Below are 24,512 nucleotides of genomic sequence, written 5' to 3' on the forward strand. Positions count from 1 at the left end.
ATTAGAAGTCAAGAAAGAATGCAGTTGAGATAAGCTGAATTCATAAGCTGGTTTCTTTCTTTCCCAGCCACTGTTCTCACTGTTAACCCTTGTGTCACATAATCCCTTGACCTCGCTGCCTTGTCTTAGATTCCTAGGATTGCCATAACAAAGTACCACAAACTGAGTGACTTAAAACAACACTATTCTCTTACAGTTCAAGAGGCCAGATGTCCAAAATCAAGGTATCAGCAGGGTTGATTCATTCGTGGCCTCAGAGAAAGAATCTTTTTTATCCTTGTCTTCTAATTTTAGGTAGTTACTGACAATTCTTGGCATTCCTTAGCTTGCAGATGGCACTGTTCCAATCTCTGCCTCCATTGTCACATGGTGTTCTCTCTGTGAGCCTAGGTCTGTCTTCAGGTAGACTTCCCTCTGTCTGTCTTTTCCCTCCTCTTATAAGGACATGGGATTTAGAAACTACTCAGATAATCCAGGATAATCTCCTTCCCTCAAGATCCTTAATTATGTCTTCAAGGACCGTTTTTTCCAAATAAGGAAACATTCACAGTCAAGGAATTAAGAGGTGAACATATTTTGGGCAACCACCATTCAGCCTATTGTACTAAGTAATCATCTTCATAACTTCTTAGTCCTCTAGGTAGATATGTTGGTATTAGGTTGGCACAAAAGTAAGTACAGATTCAGAACATGAATTATAAATTATTGTAACCAGGCTCAAACACATCTTTATTAATCAAAATAGGAAGCATTACAATCAGCACGTACTTGCCAAAGAGAAAGAAGTTTGTTTACTCCTGTAGCCGAAAAACCCGTGCTTCGGAATTTGACCAACTCTTGGAAAGCATTTTCTACCTCCTGCTGATTGTGAAAGCATTTTCCCTGCAAAAAGTTGTCGATGTTTGAAGTGGTGTTTGGTTGACAAGAGGTCAGTGGAGGATGAGGCAAAACTTTATATCCCAATTCATTCAACTTTTGAAGCACTGGTTGTACAACGTACAGTCGGAAGTTGTAGAGAATTGGGCCCTTTCTGTTGACCAATGCCAGCTGTAGGCATTGCAGTTTTCGGTGCATCTCATCGATTTGTTAATGGTTTGGCTGGGATTCAGGAAGCTGTAATGGATCAGACGGGCAGCAGACCACCAAACAGTGACTATGACATTTTTTGGAGCAAGTTTGGCTTTGAGAAGTGCTTTGGAGCTTCTTGGTCCAACCACTGAGCTGCTCATCACCAGCTGTCATATAAAATCCTCTTTTCGTCACATGTCATAATCCAATCAAGAAATGGTTCATTATTATTGTGTGGAATAAGAGAAGACAACACTTCAAAAAATGACGATTTTTTTGGACTTGGAGTCAGCTCATGAGGAACCTGCTTATCAAGCTTTTTCACCTTTCCAATTTGCTTCAAATGCCAAATGACCATAGAATGGTCGACGTTGAGTTCTTGGGCAACTTCTCATGTAGTTGCAAGAGGATCAGCTTCACTGATTGCTCTCAGTTGTCGTTGTCAGCTTCCAATGGCTGGCTACTGCACTCCTCATCTTCAAGGCTTTCGTCTGCTTTGCAAAACTTGATCCACCCCCGCACTGTGTGTTCATTAATTTAAGAATGTATTCCACTGCTGCTGCTGCTAAGTTACTTCAGTCATGTCCGACTCTTTGTGACCCCATAGACGGCAGCCCATCAGGCTCCTCCCCCGTCCCTGGGATTCTCCAGGCAAGAACACTGGAGTGGGTTGCCATTTCCTTCTCCAATGCATGAAAGTGAAAAGTGAAAGTGAAGTCGCTCAGTCGTGTCCGACTCTTAGCGACCCCATGGACTGCAGCCAACCAGGCTCCTCCATCCATGGGATTTTCCAGGCAAGAGTACTGGAGTGGGGTGCCATTGTATTCCACTATCAAACAGCAAATTTCAACAATGCAAAAATGGCAATTACATTTGCACCAACATAATATTTCAGATTGTTGTCACTGTTTTTATTATTTTATAGAAAATTCTGACTTCCATTCCTTTTATTCTTTACAGTGGGTGCTGACAAAAGGGTGCCAGCGATGCCTGGATCTCCTGTGGAAGTGAAGATACAGTCAAGATCCTCCCCTCCCACCATGCCGCCCCTTCCACCAATAAATCCCGGAGGACCCAGGCCTGTGTCGTTCACTCCTACAGCACGTGAGACCTCTTAGTTGCTTGGGTTTGTGGTTTACAGTGACGTTTGGATCTAAATGAATGTCATTAAGTCTTCTATATTCACTGCTCAACATTTTCTTAATGGCTATTAACAATACACACATATATTTGGTTGTTTCTTTTTCCCTCAGAGAATAGTACATAAGTCTTTCAGGTACTTGGAAATTTAGTAGTATAAATATTTTGTTTTCATATTTTTGACTTAAAAGTATCTATTTTAATTTCTTTGACTCTAAAAGGATGAATTTTCAATTATTATACTGGCTCATAGGATTCAAAGTAAATTTTATAAAATTATTGAACTACTCCACGAGTGTCATGGTAAGGTTTTTTTACAAAAGAAAATGATTGTTTTATTAGTTTAGTAGGGCTGCTTTAACAAAATCCCAAAGACTGGGTGATTTAAACGACAGAAACTTATTTTTTCACAGGTCTGGAGGTTAGAGGTCTAAGATCAAGATGTCAGCAGATTGGTTTTTTCAGAGGCTCTCTCTCTCTCTGTCTTGAAGAGAGCTGCCTTCTTGCTCTGTCATCTCCTAGCCTTTCCTTGTGCGTGTGCATCCTTGATGCTTCTTCCTCTTCTTACAAGTACAATAGTCATGTTTGATTACGACCTAGGTTCATGACGTCATTTAACCTTTAAGGTCCCTGTCTCCAAATACAGTCACGTTCTAAGGTACTCTGGTGATCAGAACTTCAACACAGGAATTTGAGAGGGTGATATAATTTAGTCCATAACAATCCTATTAAGACAATAAATGTATAATAAGTTGCTCAGCCTTATTAGTCAAAAAGGAACTAAAACCAATGTAGTATTGTGTACACCCAAGAATGTTCAGAATGAAATAGAACATCAAGTCTTGGTGAGAGTATGTGTGAAGCAACTTGAACAATACATTGTTTATAAGAACGTTTTTTGGTACTATCTACTAAAGCTGAATTTCCCCAAACCCTGTAACAAATTTAGCCCTAAAACCTCAATTTTAAAAAGAAGATTTAATTATTTATAGTCCCAAAACATTTGAAGTTAAGTAACTGGCAACTGGAGCAATTTGAGCCAGAATTTATGATATGAAGTTTGGTATCTTTTCCCCTTAATTTCTGTAATTTTATCTCACAGTTAAACAGCCTTAGATAAAGGTAGTGTCTTTGAAGTGAAGCAGATTTAAATCTAGACTATCATTCAGATTTCAAGATACACACTGTAGAATTCTATGTGTATCTGTATGTGTAACTAAATTGAGCCCTTTTGACCTCCATACTTGACTGTTTAGGGGTGAATATGTGTTATTTCAGAAAATGTGATCATGCCAAGTAAGTATCAGAGTGGCCAAAAGCATGGTAATGTATTATATTTATGAGTTGCTTCAAAAGAGGGCAGCTCTCCAGTAGCAGTGGGCCTTTCTGTGAACACCTTTGCAGCTAATTTTCTGAATTGCTGAGGTTGAGTGTTAAACCTTCCTTGCCAGTAGTAGCTCTAATGTCCTTTCCTGGAAGACAGTAGAAAGATCACCATCTTTTTTCTCAGCCTGTTAACCCTCTATGCAGTGAGCGTTTTAGCAACATTTTAATATATGCTTTGATAGCTAATTATGATATACACAGATGTATATTTATCAAGAATTGGACAGTCTTTCAAGGCAGTGCAAATATAGCAAGAACTAAGTATAATTTGGTAAGTAAAATAAGGGGCACATGTACATAGCACAGAAAAGTTATGAAATCTAGTAGGAGCAACATGCATGCGTACTGAGTCGCTTTTGTTATGTCCAGCTCTTTGCGACCTCATGGACTGTAGCCTGCCAGGCTCCTCTGTCACACAGTCTGTCAAATAATGCTTCTTAATACAGGTGATGTGTTTTTAGACATTGTTTTCTTTTGCTAAATTTTCAGGCCTGGAAATGACTAAATAAAAATCTATTGACACTTAGGCATATTTATTTCATTCATCAGGGAAGAAGGGACTTTGCCTCCAAGACCATAGCTCTAGAGCTGTGTTCCAGATTAAAACTACAAGAAATCAGTGTTCAGAACAATGGGCAAATAGGAAAACTAATTAATCACATATATTATCATTAGAGCAGAAATATAGAATGGAAGTATCCCATACGGTATCTAGAAGACGCTTGGCATCAAGGCAGAGAAAAACAGATTTTGATGAACGTGAATATTCTGAATGGTCAAAGAGATACATATATATCTCATTGTAGGAATAAATCAATAAACCTATGGGGTAGGAAAAAAAATATCATATTAACGCAACTCTCTGCTTTCTGATAATCTTGTTCAAATGCTATATATTTAATTGACCACTTTGCTTCTTTGGGAGTCTGAAGTTGGGATCAATGTCCTGTTGGAAATAGATTCTACCAGATTCTGCTCATGCAAACCACTGCAAGAAGTCTTAAAAGCTACCCTTCCTCCCCACCCCCAACACCTGCAGAAGTTAGATGTCCCTTCTCTTTGCTCTTGTGGCTCTCAACACTCCTCTCAACATGTCTATGTTACTCTGTTACCGTTTTTTATCAGGCAGTCTGTCTCATTGTAAAGCAGTGTTGTTGAGGGCTGAATCAGTGTCTTCTATATGCTTTTATCATGTGAATTACAAAATTCAAATCAATAAATGAAAGAGAATGCAAAAATAAGAAATTAACAGGGATCATTGTGATTTGCCCTTAAACCAAGTTTTTCTTTTAGTGAGCAATGGCATCAACCATTCTCCTCCTACCCTTAACGGCGCCCCATCACCACCACAAAGATTCAGCAATGGTCCTGCCTCTTCCACATCATCTGCACTAACTAACCAACAGTTGCCAGCCACTTGTGGTGCTCGGCAGCTCAGCAAGTTGAAACGCTTCCTCACCACTCTGCAGCAGTTTGGCAATGACATCTCACCTGAGATTGGGGAGAAGGTGCGGACTCTTGTTCTAGCGCTGGTGGTAAGTACGGCATCACTGTCAATGACTGCTTTGAGTATGTGGCTCAGAACTGAAGCCAGCAGAGAAATTTGCGCATACTTCTCCTCATTCCCAAACTTGTAGCAGTGTGGTAAATTCTACAGTCTAGATTAATTTGTAGAATAGTATTGAATCATGGATTTCAGTTGTGGATAATGTTTATCAATTTAATTCCTTTAAGCAACTTTGAATTTGTCTTAAAACTAAGTTTCAAGAGATCCACTGAGGTGCCACTAAGTTTTGTTACTTAATAATATATTCAGTGCCTGGTGCATTGTTTCCTCATACAAATACAGTTTCTTTAGGATTTTCAAGGTACACATAATTTTTTTTTTACCTATACTGAGGGACGAATCCATACTATAAGTTAGAGATTTTCTTACATTGACACCTGGGAGGGTTCAACTCTCAGTATATGTAAGAGAAGAGCTACCAGTTCTTAATGTTTGTAAATTGAATTCCTCAAGATTTACCTCAACTAAAAGCACACTGTGCTCCTGCATATTAGCCTCTTATGTAATAAAGATGATTCACACAACTTGGCAGTTCTCGAAGTGTAATTAGTGAGCCCTTGGATTTCTCAAGACCCTTTCAGGAAGCCCAGGAGGTCAAAAGCATTTTCATAATAATATTAAAGTATTACTTACGTTTCGACTCTTAATTCTCTCATGACTGTTCAATGAAATTTTCTAGAGATTATATGATGTAGGATATTGCAACACATTAAATGCAGAAGAATCCAGCTCTCTTTTATTAAGTTATGTAGCAGAGAGGTTTGTATATCTGTATTATACATAATAGTGTGTATCTGTAAACCCCAAATTCTTAATCTGTCCCTCTCCCACTTTCCTCTTTGGTAGACATAGTTTTTAATCATAAACAGATATTGGATTTTATCAGAAGCTTTTTCTGAGTCTATTGAGATGATAATATGGTTTTTATTCTTAAGTTTGTTAATGTCATGTATTACATTGATTGATTTCTGATTATTCATGGTGTATAATCCTTTTAAAGTATTGTTGGAATTGGTTTGCTAGTATTGTTGAGGATTTTTCCATCTATGTTCATCAGTGGTATTAACCTGTAGTTTTCTTTTTTTGTAATATCTTTATCAGGGTGATTGTCACCTAATAGAATGAGTTTGGAAGTATTCGCCCCTCTGCAAGTTTTTGAATAGTTTCAGGAGGATATGTGTTAACTCTTCTCTAAATGTTTGGTATAATTCACCTGTGAAGCCACCTGGTCCTGAACTTTTGTTTGTTGGGAGTTTTTTAATTACGTATTTAATTTCATTACTGGTAATTGGCCCACTCATATTTTCTATTTCTCCATAGTTCACATGGCAGATTGTATGTTTCTAAGAGTTTGTCCATTTCTTCTAGGTTGTCCCTTTTGTTGGCATATAGTTGCTCCTAATAGTCTCTTACAGCCTTTCATTTTTCTGTGGTATTGGTTGTAACTTCTGCTTTTTCATTTCTTATTTTATTGATTTGTGCCATCTCTTTTTTTATTAATCACTAAAGGTTTTTCAGTTTTATTTATCTTTTCAAAGAACCAGTTCTTAGTTTCATTGATCATTTTTTAAAATCTCCACTTCATTTATTTCTGCTCTGATCTTTATGCTATTTTCCTTCTGCTAGCTTTGGGATTTGTTTTTTCTTCATTCTCTAGCTGCTTTAGGTGTAAGCTTAGGTTGTTTATTTGAGATTTTTCATATTACCTGAGGTAAATTAGTATCACTGTAAACTTCCCTCTTAGAACTGCTTTTGCTGCAACCCATAGGTTTTGGGGTGTCATATTTTTATTTGTCTCCAGGTATTTTTTTTTAATTTCCTCTTCGATTTCTTCAGTGATCCATTGGTTGTTTAGTAGCATATTGTTTAACCTCTGTGTGTTTGTGTTTTAAAAGATACTTGATATGATTTGAGTTTTCTGATGCTTTAATTGCCCAGCATGTGATCTGTCCTGCAGAATGTTTCATTAGCACTTGAAAAGAGTGAGTATCCTGCTGCTTTCAGATGGAATGCCCTATAAATATCAATTAAGTCCATCTGGTATAATTTGTCACTTAAGACCTGTATTTCCTTATTGATTTTCTGTCTGGGTGATATGTTCATTGATTAAATAGAGTATTAAGGTTCTTTGTGTCTGTTAACATTTGCCTTTATGTTGCTCCTGTGTTGGGTGCATATATATATTACACTTGTTCTGTCTTCTTGGGTTGATTCTTTGATCATTATATTTGGTGGGGTTTTTTTTTGGTCGGGGGGAGAGAGGTTTGGCCATGCCACTCAGCTTGTGGAATCTTAGTTCCCTGACCAGAAATTGAACCTGAGCCCTCGACAGTGAGAGCATGGTATCCTAACCACTGGACCACTCAGTCACAGTCTTTAAAGTCTATTTTGTCTGATACGAGTATTGCCACTCTGACTTTATTTTGATTTCTATTTGCTTGGAATACCTTTTCCCATCTCCTCTCCTTCAGTCTATATGTGTCTCGAGATCTGACACATACCTCACGCTCAGTCACTTAGTCCTATCTGACTGTATGCAACCCTTTGGACTGTAGCCCGCCAGGCTTAGGCAGCATATATATGGGTCCTGTTTTTGTGTCCATTCAGCCAGTCTGTCCTTTGGTTGGAGCACTTAGTTCATTTACATTTAAGGTAATTATCAGTATATATGCTTATATTGCCATTTTGTTCATTGTTTTTTGGATTTGTATTTTAGGTCCTTTTTTTCCTTTCTTCTTTTGTTCTCTTCTGTGATTTGATGACTATCTTTGCTGTTGTGTTTGAATTCCTTTTTTGTGTGTAGATATATTACAGATTTTTCTTTTGCAGTTACCATTAGGTTTTTGTATAGTGGTCTCTCTCTCTCTCTATATATATATATGCACATGCTTGTTTTAAGTTGCTGATTTCTTTCAGAAGAGTTTTAGATACTCTGCATTTTGTACTCTGCTCCCCTCATGATTACTGTTTTGGGTTTTATATTTTACATCTAATTGTTTTATGTGTCCCTTAACTGCTTATTGTGGATATGGAAATGTTGCTACTTTAGTCTACCCCACCCTCCAGGAGCTTTGTGTATGGATGATTTCTTGCTTTTATTTATATTTGCCTTTACCAGTAAGCTTTTCCATTTCCTAATTTTTTCATCACTTTAAGTGTATTGTGCCACTCCTCTTTTTTTAGCAGTTTTTGCTAAAAAATCAGCTGATAGCCTTACTGGAGTTCCTTTGTATGTTATTTGTTACTTTTCCCTTATTGCTTTTAATATTCTCTGTTTATCTTTAATTTTTGTCATTTTGTTTACAAATGTGTCTTGGTGTGTTTTTCTGTAGATTAATCCTGTATAGGACAGTGCTTCCTGGGCTTCCAGGTTAAAGAAGTTTTCAGCTATCAACTCTTAATATTTTCTCAGTCTCTTTCTCTTTCTTCTCCTTCGGTGTCCCCTATAATGCAAACATTACCGCACTTGATGTTGTTCTAGAGGTCTCTTACACTGTCTCCATTTCTGTTCATTCTTTTTTCTGTTTGGTAGCAGTGATTTCCATACTTTGTCATTCAGCTCATTTATCGATAATTCTACCTCATTTAGTCTACTATTGATTCCTTTTAGTGAATTTTTCATTTCAGTTATTGTATTCTTCACCTCTTTTTGGTTGTTTTTTATTATTTTCTAATTGTTTCTTGAAAAGTTCTGCTTTATTGCTCTGTGTATCCATTTTCCTCCCAAATTCTTTGATCATCTTTACAGTCATTATTCTGAACTCTTTCTTGGGTGGATTGCCTATCTCTACATCACCTGTTCTCCTGGGGTTTTATTTTGTTCCTTTGTCTGAAACATTCTTCTGTTGCCTCATTTTGTCTACGTTTCTATTTGTATTTTTTTGTATGTGGTAGGTTAGTTACATTTCCTGATTCTGGAGAAGTAGCTCTCTGTAAGAGATATCCTATGCATCCCAGGAGTGCACTCCCCTCTCGTCATCCAAGGAACAGGGGCCAACTGTTCTACGGTAGTGTCTGGCATGCGTTGGTTTTTATTTCCTTACAAAAGTTTGTATCCATAACAATTGTTTTTACTTCTCAGTTTTATTTTCAGAGATAGTGATTATTGATAGATGTAACCCACAATAATTAGAGGGTTTACGAGACTATAAAAGTTTATGAACTGCTGCTTTAAAACATTACTCAGTATTGTGTAGAAGAAACCACTTTCATACAAGGCAAAATGTAATAAATGACTTCTTTATCATGCGAGATTCTATCCCTGTTGTTTTGTACAACTGTGGTTATTAGTGGTGGTTCATTATCATTGCTGTATAATGTTTCATTGTAGAAATATACCACAATTTATACTGTATAAAAATATTTATTTGGGGCTGTGTCGGGTTGTCGTTACCGCACAAGGACTTTCTTTAGTTTCAGCAGGTGGAGACTACTCTGTATCTGCAATTCATGGGCTTCTCATTGCTGTGATTTCTCTTGTTGCAGAACATGGGGTCTAGAGCAAGGCTTTCAGTAGTTGTCTTGCACAGGCTTAGTTGCTCTGCAGCATGTAGAATCTTCCTGGACCATGAATCGAACCTGTGTCCCCTGCATTGGCAGCTTAACCACAGTTTATAGTTTTCAATGGACATTTGAGTTTCTTACATTTTGAGGCAGCATCATAGGTCCCCCAACACCACTCCCACGTTTTGAGATTTGCTAGAATTCTCGGGATTTGGCATATTGTTGTGCCCAGAGCTGAGATTTAATACAGAAATATAATAAGAATACGCAGCTGGATCAGAAAGGTGAGACACAGTCAGGATCTGGAGGAATCCATGTGTAGGCTTCCTTTTTCCCCTGTATCCCATCTGTGAAGATAACAGCAGCATATGTGTGATGTTTCTACCCAAGGAACCCCATTAAACACTCGATGAGTGGGCACATAGGCACTCTGTGCAGCATGTATGAAACTCCAGACTCCTAGAAGGAAAGTTAGTGTTGAGCATAAATCAGAGCTTGTAAAAATAGTACTGTCATCCATTGAGGGAAGGTGTTTTTGTTTCTTTGTTTGGGGTGACGGGGGTTCTGTTTATTGGTCAGATTTTAGAGTACCATGGAAAAGTCTTTCTGACTCTAGACTAATAAAATTTACCTTAAATGTCAAAATGAGTTTGAACATAATTGGAAGCAAAGTAGACATCAGAATTTGTCTGATGCCATTTCCAGCAGCAAATTACTTTAAGTAGCATCTGCTTAATTTCAAACGTAAAAGGAAAAAATGACAGCTCATTTGCACATGCATGCACACACACAACGAATTTTTTCCAGCTATGAGCTATGAAAATATACGTTTTGTTTGTTTGTTTGGAGTCTCTGTCTCAAGGAGAGCAGAGAAGACTTGAAGAGAAAACATCTTGAGGATACAGTGGAGTGGTTTGCTAGTCCTCGACAGTGAAAGTGTTAGTTGCTCAGTCATGTCCGAATTTGCAAATCCATCAACTGCAGCCTGCCAAGCTCCTCTGTTCATGGGATTCTCCAGGCAAGAATACTGGCGTAGGGTGCCATTCCCTTCTCTAGGGGATCTTCCCGACACAGAGATCGAAACTAGGTCTCCTGAATTGTGGGTAGATTCTTTACCATCTGAGCCAAACGTAGATATAGCCAATTGTCTCTTTTAAATGGTTGTGCTTGGGTTAAAGTTTCGTTTTTTTTCTCTTTCAGATTTTTTAATTGTTTGATCATGAGGTGGTAAGATACACATAGCACAAAATTTACCACCTTAACTGTTTTTTTTATCTTAACCATTTTTAAGTGCACAGTTCACTGGTACTAAATATACTCATTGTTGTGCAACATCAACCACCATCTACCTTCAGAAGTTTTTTTATCTTTTGGAACTGTAACTTGTGTCCTTAAGCAATGATTCCCTGTTTCATTCTTTCCTCAGCTCTGTCAGCCATCATTCTACTTGACTACTCTAGGTACCTCATATTAGTGAAAGCACAGTATTTATCTTTTTGTGGCTGGCTTATTTCACTTACATAATATTGTCAAGGTTCACCCTATTGGTCTAGAGTCATGTTGTAGCATGTCTTACAATTTTCTCCTTGTTATGAGTTAATACTTCATTATACACACACTCACACACATACACACTATGTTTTGCTTATGCCTTCATCCATTGATGAATACTTGAGATGCTTTCACTTTTTCAGTTATGAAAAGTTTTGTATCAGTGTAGGAAATTATAAGTTCCTAGACACCAGTCAGTGCCCCAACCTTGCAAGCAGGCTTTCCTAAGGTTAGCAATTGTTGACCAACTATATTGTCTATTCTGTACAAAGGCCATTGTAAATAATGAGCATTTTTATGTATAGTACATGTATGCAAGCATTGCACTGAACAGTGGAATTGTGATTTCATAGGCTATGCTAAGTCACTCCAGTTGTGTCCCACTCTGTGCGACCCCATAGACGGCAGCCCAACAGGCTCCCCTGTCCCTGGAATTCTCCAGGCAAGAACACTGGAGTGGGTTGCCATTTCCTTCTCCAATGCATGGAAGTAAAAAGTGAAAGGGAAGTCGCTCAGTTGTGTCCAACTCTTAGCGACCCCATAGACTGCAGCCTACCAGGCTCCTCCATCCAAGGGATTTTCCAGGCAAGAATCATAGGGTATACATGTATGTAAATTTAGTATATAAGGCCAAATTGTTTTTCCAAGTTTATGCCAGTTTATATTCTCACATATTGAGATTTTCACTGAGATCAACATCTTGGGGCTTCCCTGGTGGCTCAGTGGTAAAGAATCTACCTGCCCAGTGTAGGAGAGTCGGGTTCAATCCCTAATCTGGGACAATCCCACACACTGCAGAGCAGTTAAGCCCATGTGTCACAACTATTGCACATATGCCTTGGAGCCTGGGAGCCACAACGTGGCACCCACGTACCACAGCATCTGAAGCTGGTACATCCTAGAGCCTGTGCTCCACAAGAGAAGCCACTGCAATGAGAAGCCTGTGTACTGCAACTAGAGAATAGCCCCCACTCGCTGCAACCGGAGAAAAGCCCACACAGCAACAAAGACCCAGAATAGCCAAAACTAGATAGATAGATAAATAAAAATAAATAAGCTTATTTAAAAAAAAAAAAAAGATCAGCATTTTATGCAGACATAGGCAAATGGATTTGTGGACACAGTGGGGGAAGAAGAGGGTGGGACAAATTTAGTAGCATCGAAATACATACGTTACCATGTGTAAAAAAGATAGCTAGTGGGATATTGCTGTATAACACAGGGTGCTCAGCCTGCTGCTCTGTGAAAACCTAGAGGGGTAGGATGGCGGGGGTGGGGAGAGAGCCTCAAGGGTTAGAGGATATATATCTGCTTATGGCTGATTCACATTGTCGGACATTAGAAACCAATACAAGATTATAATGCAGTTATCCTCTAATTAAAATAGATTTTTAAAAAGATGAGTGTCTTAGTCCTTTTGGGCTCTTAGAGTATTAAAGAATAGGTGGCTTATAAACAACAAATATTCATTTCTCACAGCTCTCAAGGTTGGTAAGTTCAAGATCAAAGTTCAGCATATTAGGTGTCTGGTGAGAGCCCACTTCCTGGTTCATAGATGGTCTTCTCACTGTGTCCTCACAGGGCGGAAGAGGCAAGAGAGCTTTCTGGGATCTTTTTTATAAGAGCTCTAATGCCATTCATTAGGGTTCTGTCCTCCTGATCTAGTCATCTCCCAAAGGCTGTGCTTCCAAATATTGGAAATGAAGTTTCGGTGTAGAAATTTTGAGGGCTTACGGAAACATGTAATCTATAGTAATTGGTATTGAAACTATATTTGGAGACAAATGTTTGTTAAATTTAATATCTATTTGTTGTTAAAAAATGCACACCTAGCAGGAATTTCCTTAATCTGATGACAGTTGTATGTATAAACCGAAAACCTTCAGCAGACCTCTGCTTAATGGTGAAATTTCAAAAGCTTTCCCTCAGATAATAGGAACCAGATAGAAAGTCTATTCTCTGTAAACCTGAACATTATAGCCTAGTAAATAAGATATAAGGATTGGAAAAAGATAAACAAAACTGTCATTATTTGTAAATAAAATGATTGTCTTATGCATGTTGCATTTGAGCTTACCAGTCTGTTCTTTTTCCTGTCTTTTTTTTCCTTTTTCCCTTTTCTTTTTCTTTTTTTCTACCCTCTTGGTGAAAACTTGTCTAATTTGGTAGAAAATTAACACCTTTAGATTATTATATTTCCCCAATCCATGAAAGCCTTATTTGATCTTCTATTTACGTAAGGAATGGTTAAGATTTTGGCAAGCATATATAAATGCACAGTCATTCCATGTGGAGAAAGCTTGCTTAGCAAAGTCAGAAAAGATCACATAGGTAGCATAGCCAGAGTTTAGTTCACCTGTGTGCATTTGGTATTTCTGTTGTGTAAGAGGTAAGGTCCTGGTTGTCCTTAACTATACCAGGAAGCAAGGGTGGCAATTTCCATTGCAAGGTAAAGATAAATGTTTTCTACTCTGGCTACTTATCTGGAAAATACACATTCTGGAAGGTAGTTTATGCCTTAAACTAGACAGTTCCTTTGACTTCCCAGTATTTCTCCTTGACATTCATCCTAAGAAAATGACAACCAATGTGCACTAACAGTATTTATAAGGCCAAAAAAAATTAGAACCAGCTAAATGTTCTATAAATGCCTGAGTAAATGATAGTACCTCAGTTTAATGGAATATGATATGGTCATGTCCAGTCTGATTCAGAGATGTAAAAAAAAAAGGTGTGTGTAAGTCACTCTGGTTGAGTCCAACTCTGCGAGTTGAACCTGGCTGCTCTGTCCGTGGAATTCTCCAGGCAAGAACTCTGGAGTATGTTGTCATTCCCTTCTCCAAGGGATCTTCCCAACCCAGGGATCAAACCCAGGTCTCCCACATTAGCAGGCAGATCCTTTACCATCTGAGCCACCAGGGAAGCTCCAACAGAAAGGTAAAGTATACCTATTCTTCCTGACAAATACAGCAAAAAAAAAAAAAGAACAGTTACATAAAGCAAAATTAAGACTCTTGAAGATAGAAGAAAGCAGATTGGCTAGTGACCTTGAGACCCAAGGAAATACATAGCAGTGAGTTCCCTTGGTTTTATGCTTTCATCATATATCCTGGACTGTGGTCTGGAGAAATCAGTAACAAGGAAATGCTGATGAGCACAGACAAAAGCAAACCAAAAACCACCACCACAACAAACCCACCTCTTTCTAGCCAAAGGACTAGGAAAGGATCTTCCAAGTAAGGTAGAAAACTTTTAGACAAAAATCACTCTATTGTAGTCGACCAGCTCAGGAAAAAAAAAATAATAATGTACAACCTTCCCTCTCCCATAAGAGACCTAGTGGGGAGTCTGAGCTCCCACCACTGCCCATCAGTAAGGAACCCCTCCTTCCTCTTCTGATCAACAGGTTGAGTGGGAAACTTGGGATTATACCGCAGCTGGCAGTTTCAGAGATTCTCCTGTTCTCAACGGCACAGTGATGGAGGATGCCTCAAAAACAGAATTTTTTGACAGGGGTTTTGAGTCAGCCATCATAAAAATGCTTCAGTGAGCAGTTACACAAATGAAGAAATACAAAGGTCTCAGCAAGGACATAGAAGGTATAAAGTAGAACTAAATGCAAATTGGAGAACTGACAAATATAACGAAATTATAAAAATTCAGTGATGGACTCAACAATAGACTGGAAAGAATCAGTAAACTTGAAGCTAGAGCACTTGAAAAAACTACCCCGTCTATACAACATAGAGAAGTTTAAAAAAAATGAATAGAACCTTGGAGATTCGAAAGAGGTCTGAGTCATAGTAGGAGGAAAGAAAGAATGTGGGGCTAAAATAAAGGCTGAAAATATAACAAAAGACCTGTATCTATAGATTCAACAGCTGAGTAGACCTCAAACGAGACATCACATCTGAGGAATTCCCTCGTGGTCCAGTGGTTAGGACTCCATGCTGTCACTGCTGAGCACCCTGGTTCAGTTCCTGGCTGGGGAACTAGAAAACCCCACAAGCTGCATGTCCTGTTCTTTGTGCCCCATGGACTGTAGCCCACCAGGCTGCTCTGTCCATGGAATTCTCCAGGCAAGAACACTGGAGTGGGTTGCCATTTCAGTCAGGTTCCCTTCCTGACCCAGGGATTGAACATGGGTCTCACATATTGCAAGCAGATTCTTTACTGTCTGAGCCACCGGGGAGGCCCTTCTCTTATACTTAATTTTTGTTCCCTGATTGTCAGTAGATTTGGTTGCATTATATACCTGTCATTTACAAAATCAGGCACTCAGGTTTAAAAGGAATTTTTTTTATATGAAATGGGATAAGCTGTTCAAACATTTTCATTTAACCTGGTTAAATTTGATACATTCTTTTTTCTAAAGAAATATTTTAGTTTTTACTCAATATTGTATGCTATATTTGGAAGATCAAACATAATTTCACATCTAGAAATAACTACTGTTGTAATTTTCCTTCCAGATACTTAAAATATTATATAAATGTGTGTTTTTTTCAAAAATGTATTATTAGAATATACCTCTATGTTACTGGTTTTTCACTTAGTATATTATAGGTATCTTGCTTCATTTATGCATACAAATCTACCACCCTAAGTGTTCTAATGTATTATGCATTATAATAATGCATTATTAATAATAAATAATAATAAATGCATTATAATTTTTAATGCAGTATTGTGTTGGTGGACCTATATATTTTCCATCTCTTCTTATTAAGAAGCAATACTTTGCTGATGAATAATTTGTGCGGTACATGTTACGTCTTTGAACACTTGATGATTTTATATAAATAAATCCTTGAAGTTGTCATTGTTCTTTTAGGCAAGCAAGAATTCAGATTAATGTTTTGTTTTTAACTTAGTATGCTGTGTTTTAAGGAATTGAAGTAAAAATAAAAATGGTTTGTGAACTTTGAAGAAAATATTTGTATTGTTATATTCCTCTTAGAGAAGCTGAGAATCCTAGTTTAAAGAAAGACTTGAAAAAATACTGGGAAAATGCTGAAAAGTTTCCTGGGAATACTAAAATTTAGCTAGTGGAAGTCTGCTCACTTGGAGGTACTCTGATTTGTAAACAGACCACTTGAAGAGCACCTATTTTTGTTATTAACTTCCAGCTTAGAAGATTTAGGGAACTGATGCTAGGAGGTAGGCAGAACCAATGAAGAAATGAACTGAAGAAATGAGGCTCCAAGTCATTAAGTTGATACTGTGGACTAATTTGGGAACTGTTCAACTGGAAACACTGTACCCTTGGTTACTTGTACCTAAGGTGACTTGTGATGAGCCCCTCAAGACAGGGGACCTCAGTGCCATTCTTCATGGGAGGAATGCAATGCCCTATTTTGCCTAGGCTGCTGAACCTTATGGGGAACTTACTAGATTAGGGACAGTTGAGAAGAAAATCAAAGAGGCTGGATTTCTTTCATAAAGGAAACAATCTGGTTAACTTTTGAGAGGGATCTGGGTTCACAATAGTGCTCTTGGAATTATCCTCATTATTTCAAAGGGCTCAGCACTGTCAGATTTATGTTAGGATAACACTGTCCAGTTTTTGAAGTTGAACAGTGTTATTTTCTTTTTTCAGAACTCAACAGTAACAATTGAAGAATTCCATTGCAAGCTCCAGGAGGCTACAAACTTTCCTCTTCGTCCTTTTGTTATTCCATTCCTCAAGGTAATTTTTATAACTACTGATTGTAAATTATCTTCAGCATTTCTTCAAAGCTGCTACTGATCCCTCTTCTACGATCTCCATCAGGGCAGCTTGCCACATTTTCATGTCTTTGTTTTATTGGAGGCTGCTAGAGAAAATGTGAGTGCAGTTTTCAGATAAGGTTCATGTTTGGTGAGATGAGAGTTGCAAAAGCCTTGAGTTGTGGTTTATATGCAGACACTGTTGATGACACACAGAAGGAGCAGGTGGGAGGTGGGGAACAGGAGTGGGTGGGCTAGAGGTGTGTGCGTGACACGGTGGTTGGGCTCTTGGCAGAAGAAGTAACTGAACACTCTCTTGGTTGTGGCCACCGGGTAAAGAGTGTGTGTTATCAGTGGAGGCTGTCAAAACAGAGGCCTTTGCAGTTAGGACTAATCCTAAGGGTATGTGGAAGAGCATGTGGGAAGTCATTATTTGCTTCTCTCTTCCCCCCATTTAGTCTAGTTTCTAATTATGTCCTCTGAAATTAATTGTCCTCTGGAACATACCTTTTGGGGACATTGTTTAAAATTATTGTGCATCCCTGATATGTGAGTCCGGGTTAAATTTACATATAAAAGATGACAATTTTATTTTGAATTAATTTTGTGCTCACAAAAAAGTTTTAAGATGGTACAGTAAAATTCAGATTCTCTGAATGTTAATATTTTATCACATCATCATTATTCTATAATTTTTTCCACAGAAATGTTTTAGAATAAGCTGCAAGCATGATACATATGAATACTTTAGTATAATTATCGAATCTAGAAAGTAACATTGATACAGTATTATCTATAGATCTTATTCATATTCACCAGATGTCCCACAAATGTCCTTTTTAGCAAAATGTCCTGATTTTTGGTCCCGCATCTAATTCAGGAGCACATGTTGGATTACACTGTCATGTCTCCCTTCAGTTCATTTTAATCAGGAACAGCTTCTCAGTCTCTTATGATCTGGATTTTAAAGAGTGTGTGATTTTATAGCATATACTTCAATTTGGGTTTTTCTGATGGTGCTTTATGATTACAACAAGGTTATGCATTTATCACTGCATGCTGTCAGGAGACATAGATGTTCATTTGTCTCGTAATTGGTGGTGTTGATTTTGATTAGTTGGTAAAGGTGGTGTGCCACTGGTGCTATTTTTCCCTATTAAACAGTAATTTTTAAAAACAAGAGACACATTAATGCATATACATGTATTGATGAACCTGTTTGTAGAGAAGGAATGGAGGTGCACACGTAGAGAACACACTTGTGGACACAGTTGAAGGGAGAGAGTGGGACAAATGGAAAGAGTAGTGTTGATATATATACACTATCATGTTCAAAATAGATAGATGGTGGAGAGTTGCTGTATAACACAGGGCGCCAAGCCTGATGCTCTGATGACCTCGAATTACAGCTGATTAGAGTGGTTATATAGCAGAAACCAGCACAACATGGTAAAGCAGTTTTCTTCCAATTAAATAATAAATTAAAAAAAGAACAAGTGATACTATAACTCATAAAGATGTTTAAAAACTGAACCTGTGTCTGTGACACAATTTGAATTGTATTTAATTCAACTCATTATTAATGAGGGAATCTATAAAGTGTTATAACCTGTTCAGGAGAGAAGCCAAAGAATGTACATTATAGATCGGGATTGTTGCTAAGAATATGCAAACAGGGAATTCCCTGGCCGTCCAGTGGTTAGAGCTCTGCCCTTCCACACTGCAGGGGGCACAGTTTTGGTCCCTGGTCCAGAAATTATGATTCTGCATGCCACAAGGTGTGGCCAAAATAAAAATACGCAAACAAAAGTAAAATTGGCTGCTTCTACAGTGGGGCAAGGGAAAAGTCCCTAGAACCTTTGCTGCATGTAATTTTATGCACGTTCACAGACAGCAGGTTTTTGCATTGCCATCGAAAGGTTAAGTTGCAGTGTTATAAAATAGGTCAAAGGCAATGAAAGGCTAGGGTCAGACACCATTGTATTCTAGACCATGCACAGTTTGGAAACTAATGACCCGTATCCAGCCCACTACATGGTTTTACCAAGCGCTAGAAAGAAGAATGATTTTTACAGATGAACATTGGGATCGGTTTGATGATAGGAAATACTTATTTTCAACCCCAAATAAGCTAAAAATGTTATCCTCAGTCCATCGCTAGCAAATGAATTTCATTCTTTTCATTAATAGTAGACTATTAACAAACAAAAAAAAACTGAACTCAAATTTTTTATATTTTGACTTTTGTCAATACAGTATTTGTGGAAATTTAATTTCTCTCCTTTATCACAATGTGAGTACTCACATAATATCAGTTCTTGTCTCGACAAAATAAATATGCCCCTATACCTTCTTTATTTCCTAAGAAAATGTAATAGCATCAAAAGGTTGAGTCAACTTACTGAAGTACTGATTCTAGTGTTTGGGGTTTTTTAAATGAGAACATTAGAGACACGCAAGGAAATGCACAGGTCTCCATGCACAGCCTGTGTTGGGCTCTTTTCTGATGGCATTGACGCCTTGGGCTCTCAGAGCCGTCTGGGATGCCTTTTTCAGCCTTGAAACAGCTGTGTGAGTTCTATCTTGGTCTCTTTTCTGTATATCAGAGCCAGTAGATAATTATTTCCCCCAAGACTCCAGAATCAGAGAGATTTGGGAAATTTGTGTTAATAGGAAACAATTAACATTTTAAAAAATTCATTAAAGGGCACATGTCACAAGCATAGAGATCTAACATTGTATATTTTCCAATTAAGTTTTTACAGTTGCTACAAGATTGAAGTTATAAAATAGAAAACTTTAAAAGTGTTTTATATCATCAAATTCTCTATTCTTAACTAGTTATTTTGGAAAACAGCATGAGGTAGGTTGTTCTGGCAGCTTTTTGGCTAGCATTTGGGTTTTTGTCAATTTATTTCTGCTTTAAAACAGTCACTAATTATGGTGCTTGCTAAATTAACTGTTGGTAAAGGGATGAGTACTTGCATGTATTAAACTCTCCTTTCACTTGCTCGTCTGTTTCCCTTGGGATAAAGGCTTATTATGAGCTCAGTCTGAGTTGTTTTAAAATTTGAGGGAAAATATAATTATTTTTTTAATTAAGCATGGGGAAAGTATATTTTATACATGAAGGACTTATAGTTAAGTTTAAAGGTGCACAGGGTTTTTTGTATGATTTGTCTCATTAGAGGTTTAAGTGTGAGGAGAAGGAAAAATAATCAGTACATCAAGAATTATCCTTTTACAAAATAAGGGAATGTGCTCAATGGAGCAGCACAGTAAGAAATAGATTCTGCCCGTGGGACACCTGTGTATACTCAGATACTACACTAGTCTAAGGCTTGTTGCCCCGTTCCTATCACTCCTGTTACTTTTTTCAAGACCCCATGTTCCAACTAAGCCAGAATAATTGCTGTTTACAGAATTCCATGGCAGCTCTAAGAGAGAACGGGAAGGCAAGGTTTTTGTGCTATCAGAATGTCCTAGGATTCAGAAAAGAGTGAAGTGAAGTCCCTAAGTTGTGTCCAACTTTTTGCGACCCCATGGACTGTAGCCTACCAGGCTCCTTGGTCCTTGGGATTTTCCAGGCAAGAGTACTGGAGTGGGTTGCCATTTCCTTCTCCAGGGCATCGTCCCAACCCAGGGATCAAACCTGGGTCTCCTGCATTGTAGGAACCAGGACTTAAAATGAGAAAGGAAAGAGTGAGTGCCTCCTATTCCCGTGTATATGCTATATATATGCTAAGTCGCTTCAGTCGTGTCCGACTCTGTGTGACCCCATAGACGGCAGCCCACCAGGCTCCCCTGTCCCCGGGATTCTCCAGGCAAGAACACTGGAGTGGGTTGCCATCTCCTTCTCCAATGCATAAAAGTAAAAAGTGAAAGTGAAGTCACTCAGTCGTGTCCGACCCTCAGCGACCCCATGGACTGCAGCCTTCCAGGCTCCTCCATCCATGGGATTTTCCAGGCAGGAGTACTGGAGTGGGGTGCCATTGCCTTCTCCATGTAGGCATTACTAATTCTCTAACTGGTCAAAGTGTTCAAAAATGTTTAAGTTTTGCAACTATTATGTTCAACAAACCTTTATTGAGTTTTGACTCTGTACTGGGGCCACAAAGATAAATAAAGCACAGTTTCTTGCTTAAAGGGATTTAGATCTTGTGGGGACAGTAGACAAGTTAATAATTTAAGCTCAGTATAATGGGTGTCATATGAAAATTGGACTAACAAGGAGAGAAGGGCTTTTGTTTTGTGTCATCCTGTTTGTGAAAGCCTTTGGAGGTGCAGAGGCCTGTGTGTAGGGCCCAACACTGGGAAAACTGCCTTCCAGCCCCTGCCTCTTCTTTTCAAGGCCAACCTGCCTCTGCTGCAGCGAGAACTGCTGCACTGTGCTCGGGCCGCCAAGCAGACCCCATCCCAGTACCTGGCTCAGCACGAACACCTTCTGCTCAACACAAGTATTGCGTCTCCTGCTGACTCTTCTGAGCTGCTCATGGAAGTGCATGGAAATGGAAAAAGGCCCAGTCCAGAAAGGTAAGCTGAGAAGAGCTGCTTTGTCCTTGATTTTCTGGAACGGCTCTGAGCTTTCCCTTTCTTGTGAAAGAAAAAGAACTGGATGACTGTGGTTATATATAGGTATGGACTCAGAATTTCTAAGGCTAGTTTTGCTTTGTCACAGCATCAGGCAGCAGAATGCTTTTCAACTCTTCAAATGACTCTGTACACCCCTGCTGATAAATTCTGCTCTCAAGTATTCTGTGTGTCCACTGCTCCAAAACCATAGAAAATATAATCTTGTTTAAGGCATTTTTTTCTGATGTAAAGTCTTATAAACGTGTAATCACTTTACTTTGAAAATTGAAATTATATTAATTTAATTTATCCTGGAAATTTATGTATGAGTATCTAACACTATTTTCTATGGTTTGTTGAGGAAGCAACATTTTAATAACAGTGGAAAATTTGCTACAATTGAAGCAAATGACTAAAAATCCTACCAAATCACAAGTATATTAATTATGTGAGCTTTTTTCCTCCTATGTGGAGAATTGTCTCTTTCCAATACTGACCTCCACAGTAGCAAATTTGACATTGAACAGCATTTCTAAACATAGTTGAACCCATAATCTTCGATAGTCCTGTCAAGTAAGAAAATGTGTCATCTCCTTAATTTCTCCTTTGCTTCATGAGGTTGAGACGTTTCTGCTTGGTGTGGATGGGTTTGACCTCTCCTCTTATGCTGGGATAAATCAGTGGTTGCCTTTATCTGCCTGGCCCCTGAAGACATTTCAGTTCACGCCTCATCTCACACTGTTCTTAACATCTTCCTGTTTGTGAAAATGCACGATACATAGCACACAGTAGGTGCCTAGGAAATGTTTGCACCAACACTCGCTGACAGGCTCAGACGTGTACTTGCCCGTTCTTCTACAGGCGGGAAGAGAGCAGTTTTGAAAGAGACGCAATTGCTCCTGAGCCTCCTGCCAAGAGAGTGTGTACCATTAGCCCTGCTCCCCGGCACAGTCCTGCCCTCACTGTGCCCCTCATGAATCCTGGGGGCCAGTTCCATCCTACTCCTCCGCCTCTTCAGCACTACACCTTAGAAGATATCGCAACTTCCCACCTATATCGTGAGCCCAGCAAGATGATAGAACATCGAGAAGTTCGTGATAGACACCACAATCTTAGTAAGTGGCATAAACAGCACGATAATGATTTAAATTCAGATTGAATTCGTGGTTTTCTTTCCTTCTTAGTGATAAAATACTATCATCATTGCTTTTTTTCCCACTGATAAAACAATATCATACATGAAAAGAATGTTAGAATTACAGTATTCTCATTTGAAATTTATCTCAATTCATACTTTGTTTCTATTATCATTATAGGGTGGAAGTGGGCTAAACATATTTTAGGAAATACACAGTGAAAAGCATTTAAAAATAAAGGGGTATTATTTATTCTGATACATTTCAGAAGGGAAATGGAGAATGGCAAAGTGAGATAAAATTACATTTAGGAAATCTGGGTGAAGGGTATATGAGAATTCTTTACTCTTGCAACATTTCTGTAAGTCTGAGTTTATTACAGAGTGAAATGTTTTAGAAGTTAAACAACAAAGATGTAAAACGTGGTGAAAGGTACAGAGACATTTAGGTCAGAGGTGAGGCATACCTGAAATTAAATCTTGATTCTGCATTATAACTAGCTGTGTGATCTGATCCAAGTTGCATAGGCTTCCTGTGCCTCGGCTTACTCATTTCTAAAATGGAGAGAAAACCACCCCCTGTGCTGGGTCATTGTCATGTGCCAGGAATGCCTGGCATATGCGTCCTCAGCAACCATTAAATTTAAGAAAAAAACAAAAAGTCCCCTAGCAAACCTCACCTGAGATCAGTTTTGGTTTTTTTTTTTTTTCAATTATGAAAGTATGATAACATTTACAAGAGACTCAGAAAATGCAGAGTGAGATCAGTTTTGAACAAAGCTCTTTGTCATGTACTCATGTAACTTTACTGCAGAAGGTTCTTTGCAGTTGTTCTGCTGAGGTGTGTCAGAGCAGAGAACCAGAGGGCTACTAGCTTCCAGGATTGCCCATACATTTCCATTTGTGGGTTGCCCTGTGGAGTAAAAAGTTGCGAAACATTTGCCTGTCCCCCTCTGACTTAGACTCACTGTCATCTTTCAGAGACTTGAACCACAGTAGGGCTCTGGCTTCATGCAGTGGTAGCTGAATGGTGAGGGCCGTGACAGCAGTGATGTTCTCAGCCGCCAATGTTTACTGAGTCTTAAGTACTTAGATTGTAGTATATGTCGGTTGTCTCAGTTAATCCTCACACATGGGGCTCCATGGAGTTTACATCTTTTTATACATGAAAATAGACAGAACTGTGGCCAGAATCACATAGCTAGAAAGTGGCAAAAACAAGAGTCTGACCCCAGTTGTCTGATGCTGAGAGCTTGGCTATATTCCCAGTATGCTATGATGCCTCCCTTCGCAGCTGTTCTGTATGTTTCATTTTGTTAAAAATGAGACTTCCTATTGATTTCTTCTATATTCATACAAGTTTTTTTGCCAGTTGAATCCATTAGAGAGAAGTATGCCACAAACTAGCTATAAGTACATTTTGGTCAGGTTTTCCTTATATTTCTACCAGTTTTAGAAAGAGGTTTTTTTTTTCATCTTGAAGTGTTCTGCTCGAAAGATCTTTTAATCCTCTACCTTGATGGTTCTGTTTTACAATCAGCCATTTGTCTTCCAATCTGGATATCAGATCAGTCGCTCAGTTGTGTCCGACTCTTTGCAACCCCATGAATCACAGCATGCCAGGCCTCCCTGTCCATCACCAACTCCCGGAGTTCACTGAGACTCATGTCCATCGAGTCAGTGATGCCATCCAGCCATCTCATCCTCTGTCGTCCCCTTCTCCTCCTGCCCCCAATCCCTCCCAGCATCAGAGTCTTTTCCAATGAGTCAACTCTTCACATGAGGTGGCCAAAGTACTGGAGTTTCAGCTTTAGCATCATTCCTTCCAAAGAAATCCCAGGGCTGATCTTCAGAATCGACTGGTTGGATCTCCTTGCAGTC

General features: G+C 38.6%; 1 protein-coding gene across 2 annotated transcripts in view; it reads left to right on the plus strand.

Annotated features, from left to right (window-relative positions):
- Positions 1-24,512, plus strand: part of CBFA2T2 (core-binding factor, runt domain, alpha subunit 2; translocated to, 2) — a 142,941-nt gene that overhangs the window by 98,637 nt on the left and 19,792 nt on the right. For both annotated transcript variants that reach the window (XM_010854860.1, XM_010854861.1), the window contains exons 2-6: positions 2,029-2,172; positions 4,888-5,129; positions 16,815-16,904; positions 21,276-21,457; positions 22,358-22,611. In XM_010854860.1, the coding sequence (XP_010853162.1) occupies positions 2,029-2,172; positions 4,888-5,129; positions 16,815-16,904; positions 21,276-21,457; positions 22,358-22,611 (912 nt within the window). The remainder of the gene's footprint in view (positions 1-2,028; positions 2,173-4,887; positions 5,130-16,814; positions 16,905-21,275; positions 21,458-22,357; positions 22,612-24,512) is intronic.

The sequence above is a fragment of the Bison bison genome, unplaced genomic scaffold, assembly GCF_000754665.1.
Source record: "Bison bison bison isolate TAMUID 2011002044 unplaced genomic scaffold, Bison_UMD1.0 scf7180017864352, whole genome shotgun sequence".
NCBI lineage: Eukaryota > Metazoa > Chordata > Mammalia > Artiodactyla > Bovidae > Bison > Bison bison.